This window comes from Glycine max, chromosome 14 (assembly GCF_000004515.6).
Source record: "Glycine max cultivar Williams 82 chromosome 14, Glycine_max_v4.0, whole genome shotgun sequence".
In the NCBI taxonomy this organism is placed as follows: Eukaryota; Viridiplantae; Streptophyta; class Magnoliopsida; order Fabales; family Fabaceae; genus Glycine; species Glycine max.
In genome coordinates, this window is record NC_038250.2 from 7,650,876 (window position 1) to 7,665,245 (window position 14,370).

Here is a 14,370-nt window from a genome sequence, read left to right on the forward strand (position 1 = left end):
CTATTAACTATTTATCATAATACGATCCTTTTGCTTTTATTTTTTAACTCAATATGATCCTTTTATGTTAATTTAAAATTATACTTAATATTTTATATATTAAAATTTGATTTATTTCTGTTTTAGATCAATTTATTAAATTAAGCACAACTTATTGAAAAAATTGTAATAAAAAGGGGAGAATCTCACTAAAATTGACAAGTCAGATCTTTTCGATATATATTGCACTAATAACATCATATATAACAAACAAAAAAAACAATTTATTGATTCCATCCTCCATGATCGATCGAATATATAGCTTGGATCCCACCTTATTTTAGGTGAACCATTATATATATATGATTGTTAATACACTCCCCTGTTTGAGACATAAACTCCAATATTAGAGCTCTTGCATTGGTTTGAGTATTAAGTGCCATTTTCAAGAATCTACTCTTCTACTCCTTAGTGCTTAGGAGCAAGAAGACTTAAGCTCACTTGTACAGAAAAAAATAAAAGGTGATCAACTATTCAACTTACTGGATTAATTTCTCCTAATTTACTCCTTGTGGTTATGTTAATCTTATGGACGAATCACTTTGCACCATTTATATTAATTCTCTCACTCATACATCTATCTATCTTTCTCCTAATTGGTTAAACGCATATTCATAATGCTTTCCATGAAAGGTTGTTCGTAACAAATACCAATGCTGGTTGTTTTCAATGTCCATCCTTTTTTCTTTCTTTTTTGTTTTTTTTTTATCTTGTTGAGTTGTTGTATTCAATTGTCAAAGTTACCCACGTGTAAACGTTTAGATACATGATCATTCCTGGCAAATAGCTTTCAATTGTACCAAACTGATCCTCGTGTGTCAAATAAGTGGTACTAGCTAGGCTACTAGCATATTCAAATACGAAGTTTGCAGGTAAGTTTACTGAACATTTTAGTGTAAAGACGTATGGTGTCGAATGGTGCAAACGTTACCGACAGTTTGAATCAATTACGTGTGTTTAAATTGACAGTGATAAAATTGATTTTGAATGAAATTAGTTTTATAAAATTGATTTGTATAATTAATTTTAGTAGAAGTAGAAGTTATTCTTATTCGCTTCAATTTTATCATATGATTTTTTTATATCATAATTTTGAAAATAATCTAAATATGTAAAATTTAATTAAAATCAAAATCAACTCATTTTATCATAGTGTACCATGATTTTAAAGGTTAGTCAAACACACCTTACATTATCTCCTATCCCATCCAATTGTTTCTAACTTAATCGAGCAAGGAAGTCCATGATATATACATCATAATCATGACATTAATTAATAATCAACATACGATAATGAATCAGCATATTGAAGGTCAAAGACTGGCTGTGGCAGCATGTGAAATTGGTGAACGAGTTAGTAACGTTGAGGTTTGGGTAGCAAAATCTTCAAAGTCGAAGCATATCCGCAGCGGGCACACGCACACACCACAGTCCAAATTCTTGACTGCCTATATGTCAAAAGTGGTCCATAGAATTAGGAGGAACAGTTATCCCAACATTCAGTTTGCTTGTCAACATGTGTTGATGCAAACATAAAAGACATAGATCATACTCCGTTATTCAATCACGCTATTCAATTATAGTTTATCAGATAAATTTATTAACTTTTATGATAATTATTTTAAAAATTACATCAATAATAATTTATAATTTAATGATAATATAAAATTGTTGTATCATCATTGAACTATAAAAGTAATTAAAGTATTCTCTTTTGAGTGAAAATCTTGGTTGAGTCAAGTATAGGATCTTGATAATAAAGTTTTTTTTAAAAATATTAATATAACAAATAGGAAAAAATATTTAATTTCAATTTAATTAAGAAAAAATATTGAATTTTTTAACTGTGTTTTTTATACTTACAAAACAGTTTAATTATGATATTCAGTTAACCTAAAGGTTTTTCTGAACAAAAATTGCGTCCAAGTACTTTAGTCAAAGTTCACTCATCCGTTTTCATTCTTCCATTTTTCCCCCACCTTGGATGAGCAGTATAAGGAGAAAAAAAGAATATAATACGCGTATAATATTTTGCTTTAGACAGAGTAATTTAGTCTGAGCTAAGAGTTTAATGGTCCGTTGAATTACAATCAAAATCAATTCTTCATGACCCATATTTTAATGTAAATTAATTTAGACACACGTCTCAATTACATTTAATAGTTTGAGATCAATTCTATCAAAATAATACTGTCAAAGTTAAAAACAGACAGACTTTAATTTTGAAAAACAGTGTAAAAATATTAATTCAATTGCATGTTGTTAGGAAGTGATAAAGGAACCAAAGACAGCAGCAAAGAACATATTCACAAAGCCAGAAGCAAGGGTGCAAGTAGCGGTGCAAGAAGTAAACAAGCCTAAAAGAAGAATTACAAAACCTTGCGTACCTTAAGGATTTCGTATGAGCAGCGTGGCCATACGGGTAGTATAATCTTGCTAGAATAAGCTTTGTCTGCCAATAGGGGACAAAGATAACAAACTTTGTTATTTGTAACATTCCTGCAAGCTAAAGGACAAATTTAGTTATTAGGAAGCATTATAAATAACATTGTATATAAAGCAAGAGCAATGAGAAATATAGAATCATTTCCTTTACTCTTCTTCTTCTTCTTCTTCCTCATGGAGGCCCTAGTCCTCGAAACCAGTTCTTGAGTTACATACCCGTAACATTTAGTGCTTTCATTGAGCTCCAATGGTTGCCATACCAGCTCCAACCACCACAACCCACACCACCCGCCAAACCACCTCTCCTCATTGCTTCCTTTCCACACTACCCTCCATCAGCAACCACCTTCCATTCTATTTCAGCCAACACCTCAAATGGCGGACGCCGAACTTTCTCCCGCTAGCATGGACCGCCTCGAGGCCGCCTTAGCCAAACTTATCCTCAGTCAACTCAACCTCGCCACTGCCGTCGACACCTTGGCCACCACCATCGATGACCTTCTTCAGTGACTGAGTCTTCGCAATCCCACTCCACATTTTTCATCTTTCGTCCCTATGTAGGCATCGATACCAGCCGCCATCATATCGACTCCGTTCATGTTGACTCCACGGCTCATGCTGACTCCGCCACCCATGTCGACTCCGCTGCCCATGTCGACTCTGTCACCCACGTCGACTCCGCCGCTCATGCCGCCTTCGATTCCCATGCCGACTGGGCCTCCATGTCCTGCACCCGTGCAACCATTCCTTCCACCATTGTTGGGTCCACTTCCTATGCCTGCTCTTTATCTGCCTAATCTCGGTCTCGTTCGCACCGCCATTTCCTTCAACAAGCGCATCAACACTATTCCTCTTTATGACCATGCAACTGTTTCGAATGACAAGCCTTGGAAAAATAAAGACATGGCGCTATTTGAGATGGGACATGTGTCCTATGAGACTTCCATGGTCGTATACAAGCTCCAACCAGTTGCCTTTGCACTATGCACAACTGCTAAACAAGGTGCAATTCGCCGGAATAGACCTTGGGATCCCGGTATTGTTTTTGGAAGCCATAGTTTGAAGCCCCAACACCTTGAGGATAAGGTGTTTTTGATGGGACAGAGAATGTTAGGAAGTGATAAGGAACCAAAGACAGCAGCAGAGAACATATTCACGAAGCCAGAAGCAAGAGTGCAAGGAGAGATGCAAGAAGTAAACAAGCCCAAAAGAAAAATTACGAAATCTTCATACTTTAAGGATTTCGTATGAGCAGCGTGGCCATGCGGGTAGTATAATCTTGCTAGAATAAGCTTTGTCTGTCAATAGGGGACAAAGATAACAAACTCTGTTATTTGTAATATTCTTGCAAGCTAAAGGACAAATTCAGTTATTAGGAAGCATTATAAATAACCTTGTAAATAAAGCAAGAGCAATGAGAAATATAGAAGCACTTCCTTTACTCTTCTTCTTCTTCTTCCTCATGGAGGCCCTGGTCCTCAAAACAAGTTCTTGAGTTGCAGACCTGTAACACATGCAGAGTAGAGAAATTATTCTATTCAAAATTTCACTTGACTTAAGTTTTATGATTTTAAGTTACTTTACTAGTACTTTATATATAGAGACATTAGGATTAAACTAATTAATGAACAATAAATCAATGCCATTATTAATTGATGAGCTCTTTAAAACATTGTTGAATACCAAGAACATAAGGATAGGAAGGAAAGGCTATGAGACTTTCATGTTTCTCTCCACCTAGTAATACTCATGTAGCTATTCATTCATATAGTGAGTTTAAAATTTCATAAACTAAAAAAATAAAATTTTATTATATTAAAATATGAAAATAATTGAATTTTTTTAATATAATTAGTTTTTAATCAAATATACTGGACACTAATTGTCCAATATGCATTGTTCATATTGGTAAAAGAAATACTCTCTTTTTTCTGTCAACCAATGCATAGCATTGAAAGCCCAGAAAAAAAAAAAAAAGCAAAGGCCATATAAAACAGGCAGCCCAAGAGCGAACGCTATGGCAGTTCACTAGGGAGAAATGCTAAATGGTACGAATATGAATTTCGTAATGGAACGTGATTGGTGATTTAATTAGTATGATAGGGGATTTGAATCTTGCACTCCCATATTTATCCTACACCTCCTCTCCCCGATTTCTATTTGAAAATACCAAACTACCTTTCCCCAACCCTAACACCTTCCTATTGGTGCGAACTACTCCCGCAACGACACCTTCTTCGCCCGTGATGACAACTTTTTCTCCCACGTCTTCACCTCTTCACGACAATCTTGCAACCTCCTCCTCATGAGTCATGACACCACAAAACGTCCTCCCCCCTCCTCCTTCCTTTGTGTGTCGCCATTGAAGGTAAGAATGCAATCCAAAACATGGTGTTTTGTCTTCTGGAACGATAATTCTTGAATTTTTTTTATTTCCAACCATTATTTTGGAGACACGATTCCAAAAGCTATCTAATAACCTTATGGAATGGACATTCTAGAACATGGATTGAGTTTCATAATAGGTTTTTTGGAATACATAAAGCATTTTTTATTTTCAACCATTATTTTTTACTGTTATGGAACAGACATTTTGGAAGTTATTTTTTACTATTATGGGACACCTATTCTAAAAGCTATTTTTTAATGTTATGGAACACCTATTTCAGAATTTATTTTTTAATTTTATGGAACACCTATTTCGGAAGGCAGAAGTTACTTTTGACTGCTATGGAACATCTATTCCAAAAAATGAAAGCTATTTTTTACTATTATAGAACACTTATTCCGAAAATGATTTTTACTGTTATGAAACACTTATTTTGAAAACATATAATATGAAAAGGATAATTTAAGAATTTTAAAATTTTGGGAGACGCATGATTCGATATGAGAGGTGCAAGATTCAAATCTCTCATGCCAGATTGGTTTGGTCCAATCTACGTCAATTTGCTTAATGGTTTAACGAATCCATACTTTGTATTTTTCCTTTTTTAACTTTTACATAATTTAAGTTATGGAATAGTTTAGTAGAAAAAAAGGGTTGTAAATTGACAGTATAATTTTTTTTATATAATCATCAATTCATAATTCATTATGCATGATAAATTTGTTGATTTTTTAAAATAATTATCTTAAAATAATTCAAATAGTGATTTGTGATTGAATAATAATGTAAAATAATTTTACATTTTCAACAAATATGCATTCAACTCATAGTTTAAATGATTTCAAAGCCAGTCCAAAATAAAATCATCTTCTAAAACGGTAAAATAACTAGAAGAACTTTAATTGTTTTTTTTTTAAGAAAAAAATGAGTATAAGTGAGTTGGTCTCAAATTAAACCCGTTTAGCCAGTAATTTTTTCAAACCATGAGTAATCAAACTAAACTTGGTGGATATAAACCTTGCACGGGTTGGTTGAGTCACGCAGACCGATTCTCGAACCATGATCTATATACTCACCCCTAGCAATAATGCATGATGCATTAAATTAAATGTCTCGAGTATTGACTAATACTCATAGGTTAGGTTGAGAGACATTTGCTTTTCGAAAAAAGGAGTGAAATTTAAGAAATTCTTTAATCCAATATACTCATTTCGTTGATATGCTGAGTTAAAGGATTTTTTTTATTCAAGTTAAAATGATTTAAACCCGTGGATTTATATATGTACCAAGAAAAACCTTGCTTTTGAGGAAAGAGAAAAGAAAAAACACTATGGATACATAAACAGATATATACATGTTAAAATAAATGTCAAAATAGAAATGAACTAAAGCCCCACTAAAGATCATTATACACAAGTCCCCACTAAAGCCAATGTAAGTCCCAAATGTACTAAAAATTGATAAAGAACTCTAATATGCGTCAAATAGACTAAGGTAACATAAATATTAAGTTATGCAAGCTAATTTCAGTTAAACGTCATTGCAAGTAACATTTGAATTGCTGTAATTATTTACTTAATGTGATAATTATTTCTTTTAAAAAAAAACTCGTCTTCCAAGTGATTCATCAATATCAATTTACAATTGCTCCATATATGCTTTATATTTCTCATTTCTATTTTCTTCACATAACCACCATTTCTTATTACAATGGTTGTGCTTTTCCTCAATTTATGATCTCTATTTTCTTTGAGAACATTCTCAGCTCTCGACATAACCAGAAATTCTTATCACGATAGTCCACCAATTTCTCATTACAATGGCCCATAAGGTGCTTCATCATTTTCTTCAAACATATTTTTAACCACATTACCAGTACTCAATCTTAAATGGCATGCACAAAAGTAAGGGGAAAACAACTTTTACAGAAAATAAATGTGGGTTGAGTTCTGTTGTGTGTGTTGATAAAACACCCACAACCAGACCCATTACCAATTTACCAGTGACTTGTATAGTAAGTTTGGATTGAAGGGAAGAAAACAGAGAGGAAATAAAACAGGAATATCAATGCATTTTCTTTTGTTTGAGATAAGTTGACTTGTAGAGACAAAGTTTTAAAATTTTCTGTCCTCTCATTTTCTTCTCAATTTAAATTTAAAATTTTTCTTTCCTCTCCCATTTTCTTTCCATCAATCCAAATGGAGGGGTAGTTCCAACCTGACCATAGCACTCAATTGTGTTACTTACATATAACAAACCACACATTGGCGTCTACACTACCAAGTTCAGACGGTGAAGCTGGTTCTCGTCCAATTGATAATATTTCAGCAATTCAGCCAGAAAATCAAGATCAATATAAATGACAAAATTTGAAGATACCTGTTTTTCTCTACAATAAAGACTCTTCTAACTTCCAAATCGCTCAGATCATGATGATGACAATCACAATTCACAATTGCTTACAATTCTACTCAATCTACAGGCTCCAAATGCGATCACAAGCAAATACTATGTCTACAAGCGAATTTCAACTTGGGTCACGTACTAGTCCAAATTTGCCCTGACACTTTACATTTATGAGTTATGATCCTCTCGTTTATATATTTTTTACTTTTTTTTTCTATTCTCCACCCAGACTGTCACCAAAACTCCATGACAAAAAATTCAAAAAGTGGGATGCCTTTACCAATATCAACCACTCAATGGTCTATGCTACCTTCCTTAATCACACAAAAATACCCTAATGATATATTAATCAAAGTGTTGTTGTGAATACGGGCTAACACTGCCCTGTCACTTTGATCATCTTCAACATGGAAACTAAAATCTCTCAACAGGAGAAGGATTATGATCCAACCAGGCGTATATGATTGTAGACTTACAAGGTATAAGAAAATAAGAAGACAACTTGTAGTCAGACATGCATATGTCAGTTCAAGATTGCTACATAGGTAAGAAGTTGCAGATCACAACTTACAGAAACAACAAAACAAAGTTAAATGGGATGTTAATCAGCCAGAATCGAAGGGAGAAATAGTTGCAATTAAATAACACAAATGATTAACACAATAAACTCTAACGTGCTTGCAGAACAAAAGAAGCACCATTGGTTGGAATCTTGGCACATGGTTTGATTCAAACAAACGGCAAATAAATCAGAACATTTCAAATAGCGGCTAATCAGTAAGTTCATCTGCCCATGGAATTAAATATTATCACGGATACACTCACAACATCACCTGAAAGTAGAAAGCATAAACATAAATATTCAATAAGAATACACTCTTCTTTACACTGTCAACCGATCCTGAATTGCCATATCATTAAATTCTATGATAATTATTTTAAAAGTAAGTCATATTTAGGGTGGTATCTAATTGGTTGACCGTTGACAAAATGACTGTATCAAAATTAAATTCTTCTGATCACCACTCAGGAAATCCAGCCAAGTAAACTTCTAACCTTCAAGGAAACAGTCTTGAAAATATGAACAGGTTCAGAATAATGATTCAATCAATCTACATTTTTCTCCTAATTCGTGAGGTATCTAAATTCTAAAAGGCTACCACCACCGAAACAGAATAAAACTTAATCGGCACATAAGAGAGAAACCAACATCACTATGTAACTATTACTAACCTGAGATAAATATAGTTTCAATCGCGCACAAAATCTGAGAAGCTCAATTTATAAAACTCAACACGCAAACACTACATGATGAGAATGAAATTGATGGATTAATATTATTACCACAATTGGATGCAACAAAAACCTACACGCACACAAGAGAAAGTAACTCTACATCATCGCAGAACACACAATTAGTCGGAGACGGAGGCGGCGACGCCCTCTTCGGCGGAGGGAATCGGCGCAGCTCTGGCCTTAACGGTGTCGAGCATGCGCTTGCTGATCTCCTTGGAGTAGACCTGGAGGGTCTCAATGCCGTCGGAAGAGGAGGCAGCGGAGAAGGCCTCGTCCTCGATCTGGCGGGCGGCGGAGGAGGATTCGTCGGAGGAGAGAGTGCCGTAGCGCTTGGAGAGGACGGAGGGGGCGGAAAGGGTCTCGATCAAGCGGTTGACGACGGCGTCGCGGGTGCGCTGAGTGGGGGGCCATATGCTGAAGGATACGGCGGCGGAGGGGTCGGGCTGCGGCGGAGTGGAGGGTTGCTCGAGCGTGGTTTCCGTGTCGGACATTGTTACGAGGAAGGAGATTTGTGTGGTGTGTGTTGTGGAATAGTGGTTTTTAAAGTGCGGAAAATAAAAAGAAGAAGGATGTTTGGACCAACACGTGACCAGTGGGATGTGTTGCCTTCCAAGGAAGAAAATCTATGGGTGGGAGGCTTAACCTTTTTATCATTTAAAATCATATTTTCTTTTTCTCTCTGTTTTTTTTTAATTCAATCAATTGATATACTTTTTTTTTCTTTTTGGATATTCCCTGTCTATTTTTTGAACGAGGATAAGGATTTAATCTTTGACTAAATTATATAATTAGCCCTTAATTATAATTAAAAGTTGAATAAAATCTCTCAAATATTAAAAAATTTAATTAAATTCTTTAATGATTTAGGACATTATAATTATATTCTTTTGGACTTAAAATTAGTTTGATAAACAGAAATTAGGTAACTAGATATTTTTACGAGTTATATTTACAATAATTGATTTACATTGAGTTTATTTGCGTAAAAATATATATATTTTAATAATTAGAGAATTTGATTAAATTTTTTAATAATTAAAAAACTCAATTGAATTTTTAATTATAATTAAAAGATTAATTATATAATTAAGCAATCTTTCATAGAAGTATCATTACTTGAATACTAAGGACTTGAATATATGATACTTTTTAAGTTGTGATTGACACAAATAAGACAACAAAAAGGAGTGAAACAACACAATTTGAAATGAAGGTGTTGCCTACTGCGCTGAAGTAAATTTTCGTGCATGTGGTATAAAAAATTCATCTCATTTCATTAGATTAGGGTACACTCTTCACACCTTATCATTATCTTATTTCTTCTCTCCCACTACTTTATCACACCGCTTACCCCCACCAGAGACTATTTCTGACAAGCATGCACCCTCCGCACCGCTGTCTCGAAAAATCTAGAAACTAAGCTACTTGTTGACGATTTCCGACACTTACAAATCTTCATGGTTCTTCGACTCCTTACACCGAACACATAGTCCCCCTCGAAGAAGCAGCAATGCCTCTCTCTCCTGAGCTTGTGTGGTTCCATGGACCACACCGACATCATCTCCTAACTAATCTACTTTTTCTCCCTCTCTCCCTCCAAGAACCTTCGCCACCCAGGCGCACTTGCCCACCACGTTGCCGCCCCATCACCCATTTTGTGGAACATTCTCATCTGAGGCTACGCGGCTAGCAGTTCCCCCCTCCAAGCCTTCTCGGTGTTTCATAAAATACGAGAACGCGATGCCATGCCCAACAAACTCACCTTCTCTTTCCTTATCAAGTTTTGTGCTACGGCTTCTGCACTTTCGGAAGGGAAACAGGTGCACGCATAGGCTATTAAGTGTGGTTTGGACTCTGATGTTTACATTGGAAACAACTTGATTAACTTTTACGGGTGTTGTAAGAAGATTTGGGATGCGGGGAAGGTGTTTGACCAAATGCCCGAGAGAACAATTGTTTCTTTAAAGTTGGTTATGATTTCATATGTTGAGAGTCTTATGATTATTATTTTAGACTGTGGTGCGGAGGGTGGACCATTGTCGAAAATTGTCTTCATCAACGGTGGGTGACTAATGACAGCTTAATGAGAGAAAAGAAGAAAAATAATAGTAAGATGTGAAAGATGTACTCTAATATCATAAAATAAGATTAATTTAAAAGTTATTTTTTTAATTTATATCACACATAAGAAAATTTACTTATCCATCATAACCTATCTCTCAAATGAGATAATAAATTCTTTAACTTTTGGTAGGTAAAAAGAAGAAAAAAAGGAATAAAAAGTGTATAAAGAAAAAAGTGTGTTTGACATAAGAGAAATATGTGAAAATAAAAAAAAATTGAACACTTTTTTCTCATGATAATGATAGTTGCATATCATGTTTAATGCCGTGACTTTTTTTTTATTATTAAATCAAACATCCTTATTTTCTCCTTAAAAAAATCACTCTTATTTTCTATGTATTTCTCCTCTCAATTTTCATTTATCCTTACCATATTTCGTTTCTCACTAACTCATTCTAAAGGAAACCTATTGGTCTAAACATAGGAAATAAAGGAAAAATAGGAAATGGTGTTGTGTGTTTTAGGCAAAGAAATGACGTGTCTGGCTGAGTCAAATTGAGGAAAGAAATAAAAAAAAGTTGTACACTTTTTTTTAAAAAATCGCACAATATTGAATAGAAAAATGTTTCATATTAAAAATAATTTTATTATTGTAGTTGATAATATAGTCACAAAGATTAGTCGCGATTTCACGTGTTTATTGGCGGTAGTTTTAAACAGTCAAAAACACATAATTAATTTTCAAAAAATAATAATTAAATGTCAAAATACAATAATTGATTTTTAAATCTAACAATAGATTGTCAACAAGCTAAAATTGATTTTTCTTTTTTTCTCTCTTTCTTATGGTTTGTGTAGTCACGGTCTATTAATCATGAATCGTTGGAACAATTGCTTGTAGCAAAGCATGTTGCAACAAAAAGTTGTTCATTTTCTTATCCCTATGTGATCACCTTTGCCTCTTGTGGTTTAGACTTGTAAATTTGATCTACATGTCCCAACTAACCACATTTGTGACATTTAGCATCTAGCCTCCACCAACACTTGTTATGTGAATGACTTTTTTTTTCTAGTATGGATAGGAGGAGAAACGTGTGTGTTGCTATTTTGGTTGTTTGTTGCCTTTGTAGTTCTTGGGTTGGAAAACTCCCTCTACATATCCTTCTTGTCTTATAAGTCTTCTTTGTTCTTGTGTTTGTAGTGTGTGGTCACACCTAGATAGAGGGATGCGTTGAAAGTTCCACATGATAAGTAGTCATGAGAAAAATGAAGCATGTTAAAGTCTCACATCGAATAAGAATAGTGCCGAGATAAACTATATAAGTGAAAAGTAATCCTCAACTTACAAGTCGATTTTGTAGGGTTGAGTTAAGCTCATAAAAAATCCACTTTCTAACATAGTGCATTCACCAATTTTCACCAATCCTACTAGAGTCATGCTTGATAAATCCATTGAGTTCTCAAGAGATGCAATTGTGGCTTCAAATTTTTTAGGTACTATGAATAGAATTTTTTGAACAATTTTATCATTTGAAAAATCAATACCAAGGAGCCTTACATTGTTAACTATGTCAAGATGCTTGTCAGAGTGAGTGTTCCTTAATTGTTTCTAATTTCTTCATTCTTTGCATCTCAAATTCTCAAATCAAGTTCAACACTTGCATCTCTTTCACCTTTTCATTTCCACCATACCTTTGCTACAAAAACTCCCAAATCTCATTGGGTGGTTTGAGCGCCATTATTCTTATCAACATAGTGGATGATACTGCTCCTAATAAGCTAAGGTTGCTCTTGCCTTTGACTTTCTCTATTTTCTCTCTTTGTGATTTTTTATTTGAGCAACCATTGGATTATCGAGTAGGGGTGGAACTTCATACACATCTTCAACGGCTTCTCATAGATCACAAACATCAAGATAGGCTTCCATTCTAACAGCCCAGAGGTAATAATGTTTGTCATCAAACAATGAAAGTGAAATTGGAATGGATGAAACTTCTCGATTCATTATGGTATGTGTTTGTGTTTTAGGTATTTTGGATTGACTCACTCGATCTCACATATCCCTTGGATGAGAGCTCTAGATATCAATTTATTATTTTTTGGGGTTTATAAGAAGAAGAAAAATAATATGCCGTATCTATTATTTTATTGAAGCATCTCTATGTAAAGAGCATATAATATAACTGATACATCCCTTATTTGTAGACATAACAATATAATTGTAAATAATACAGAATCATAAACTCCTAATATCTTCTAATATTTGAAATTTAAATTTAAAATTAAACTCATGTTATTGGGAAAAAAATAAAGATCAACAAAGATAATTAATCTTTTCCAATTTCCTGAGTAATAAAAAATCATTCTCAACCAAGGAGTTCTATAACTTAATTGGTTCAATAATGCATGAATTATTATAATATATAAATCTTTGTCTCTTATGAATAAAAATAAGAATATCATTCTCATTTTGTATTATTTGCTTGGAGTTTGGAAGCTTATTTGCTGGCTGGGCGACATAAAGGAAAGAGCAGGGCAGGTATAGTTGATTGATTATATAAAAGAAAAGAATACAGCTGCAGATGGAACAAAATGAGGTCTTATCCGTCGTATCCCAACTGATCACAAAATCAATTGGCATGCATATATGGGAATATTGAGAAACTGCTACAGTTCAGATCGATTGACTCGCAGAATCTTCCCTTTCATATATATATATATATATATATAATCCATGACTTTGATTGTGCAACATGCAGGTTGAAAAATTCCATGCATAATACTTTATTAAACATTTTGTTTGCTAGTGGTTTGAAAGGATAACCTTGGTGATATATCACCAATGTTGGTGATACATAAAAGAGCATATTTTTAATTGTGAGCTTGTCAATATCTCACAAATATTAAAAAGAAGACAATTAGTTCCGTTAATTACAACCTATTTTTGGTTTTTTAAAATACTTTGTCAAAAGGTCGAGTAATAAGTGTTTACGGAAAAATAATGCTGTTAACTGTATTTGGAACATATAACTTCTGTTAGCATCTTAAACTGAACTTTTACCTTCAACTTGTTGCAGTAGAAGGTTTCCTTTTATATATAGGAACATTAAATGACGCACTCAAACGATAGCATTCATTCTTTCCTCTACGGTGTGAAAATGTATAATTTCATGTGTTGGTTTACGTGGATGATCTTATGATTTTGGGAAATAACAATGTAGTCATCAAAGCCTTCCAATTACGCTTGAATACATGGTTTTATATGAAAGATCTTGGAGTGTTTTGTTGAAATATTTTTTGGATATTCAGGTGGTTTGTAACTTTATTGACATTTTCTTGTGACAACATAAATGTGCATTGGATATCCATATCCTATCTAAAGTATGATCATTTGGAAGCCAAGCATGTTTGTTTTCCAATGGACCAACATCGTCACCTACATTTGGTCGAAGGTACTCTCTCTCTCTCTCTCTCTCTCTCTCTAGATGTAAAACATTATTACAAAACTTTTATTATTTGTGTGCATAAACTTGGTCAGTTTGTTTATGCAACATCCGAAACAGGAAAATTGGAACATTACCCTACGTGTTGTACATTGTTTGAAAGGTCAAACAAACCTAGAGAAGGAATTTGTTGCATGTTGATTGTGATTCATCGCAATATCCTTAGTGTGATTTAGAATGGGTTAGTTATCATTTGACTGGGAGATCTCATAGTGAATGGTCTCCTTT

The 14,370-nt window shown here is 34.0% G+C and overlaps 1 protein-coding gene across 1 annotated transcript; it reads right to left on the reverse strand.

Moving 5' to 3' along the window:
* Nucleotides 1-8,547: 8,547 nt before the first annotated feature.
* Nucleotides 8,548-9,182, reverse strand: LOC100791162 (MFP1 attachment factor 1). The gene has a single exon (XM_003544430.5). It carries the CDS (start codon nt 9,064-9,066, stop codon nt 8,695-8,697), a length of 372 nt encoding a protein of 123 aa, XP_003544478.1. The 5' UTR covers nt 9,067-9,182; the 3' UTR covers nt 8,548-8,694.
* Between the last annotated feature and the right edge of the window lie 5,188 nt (nt 9,183-14,370).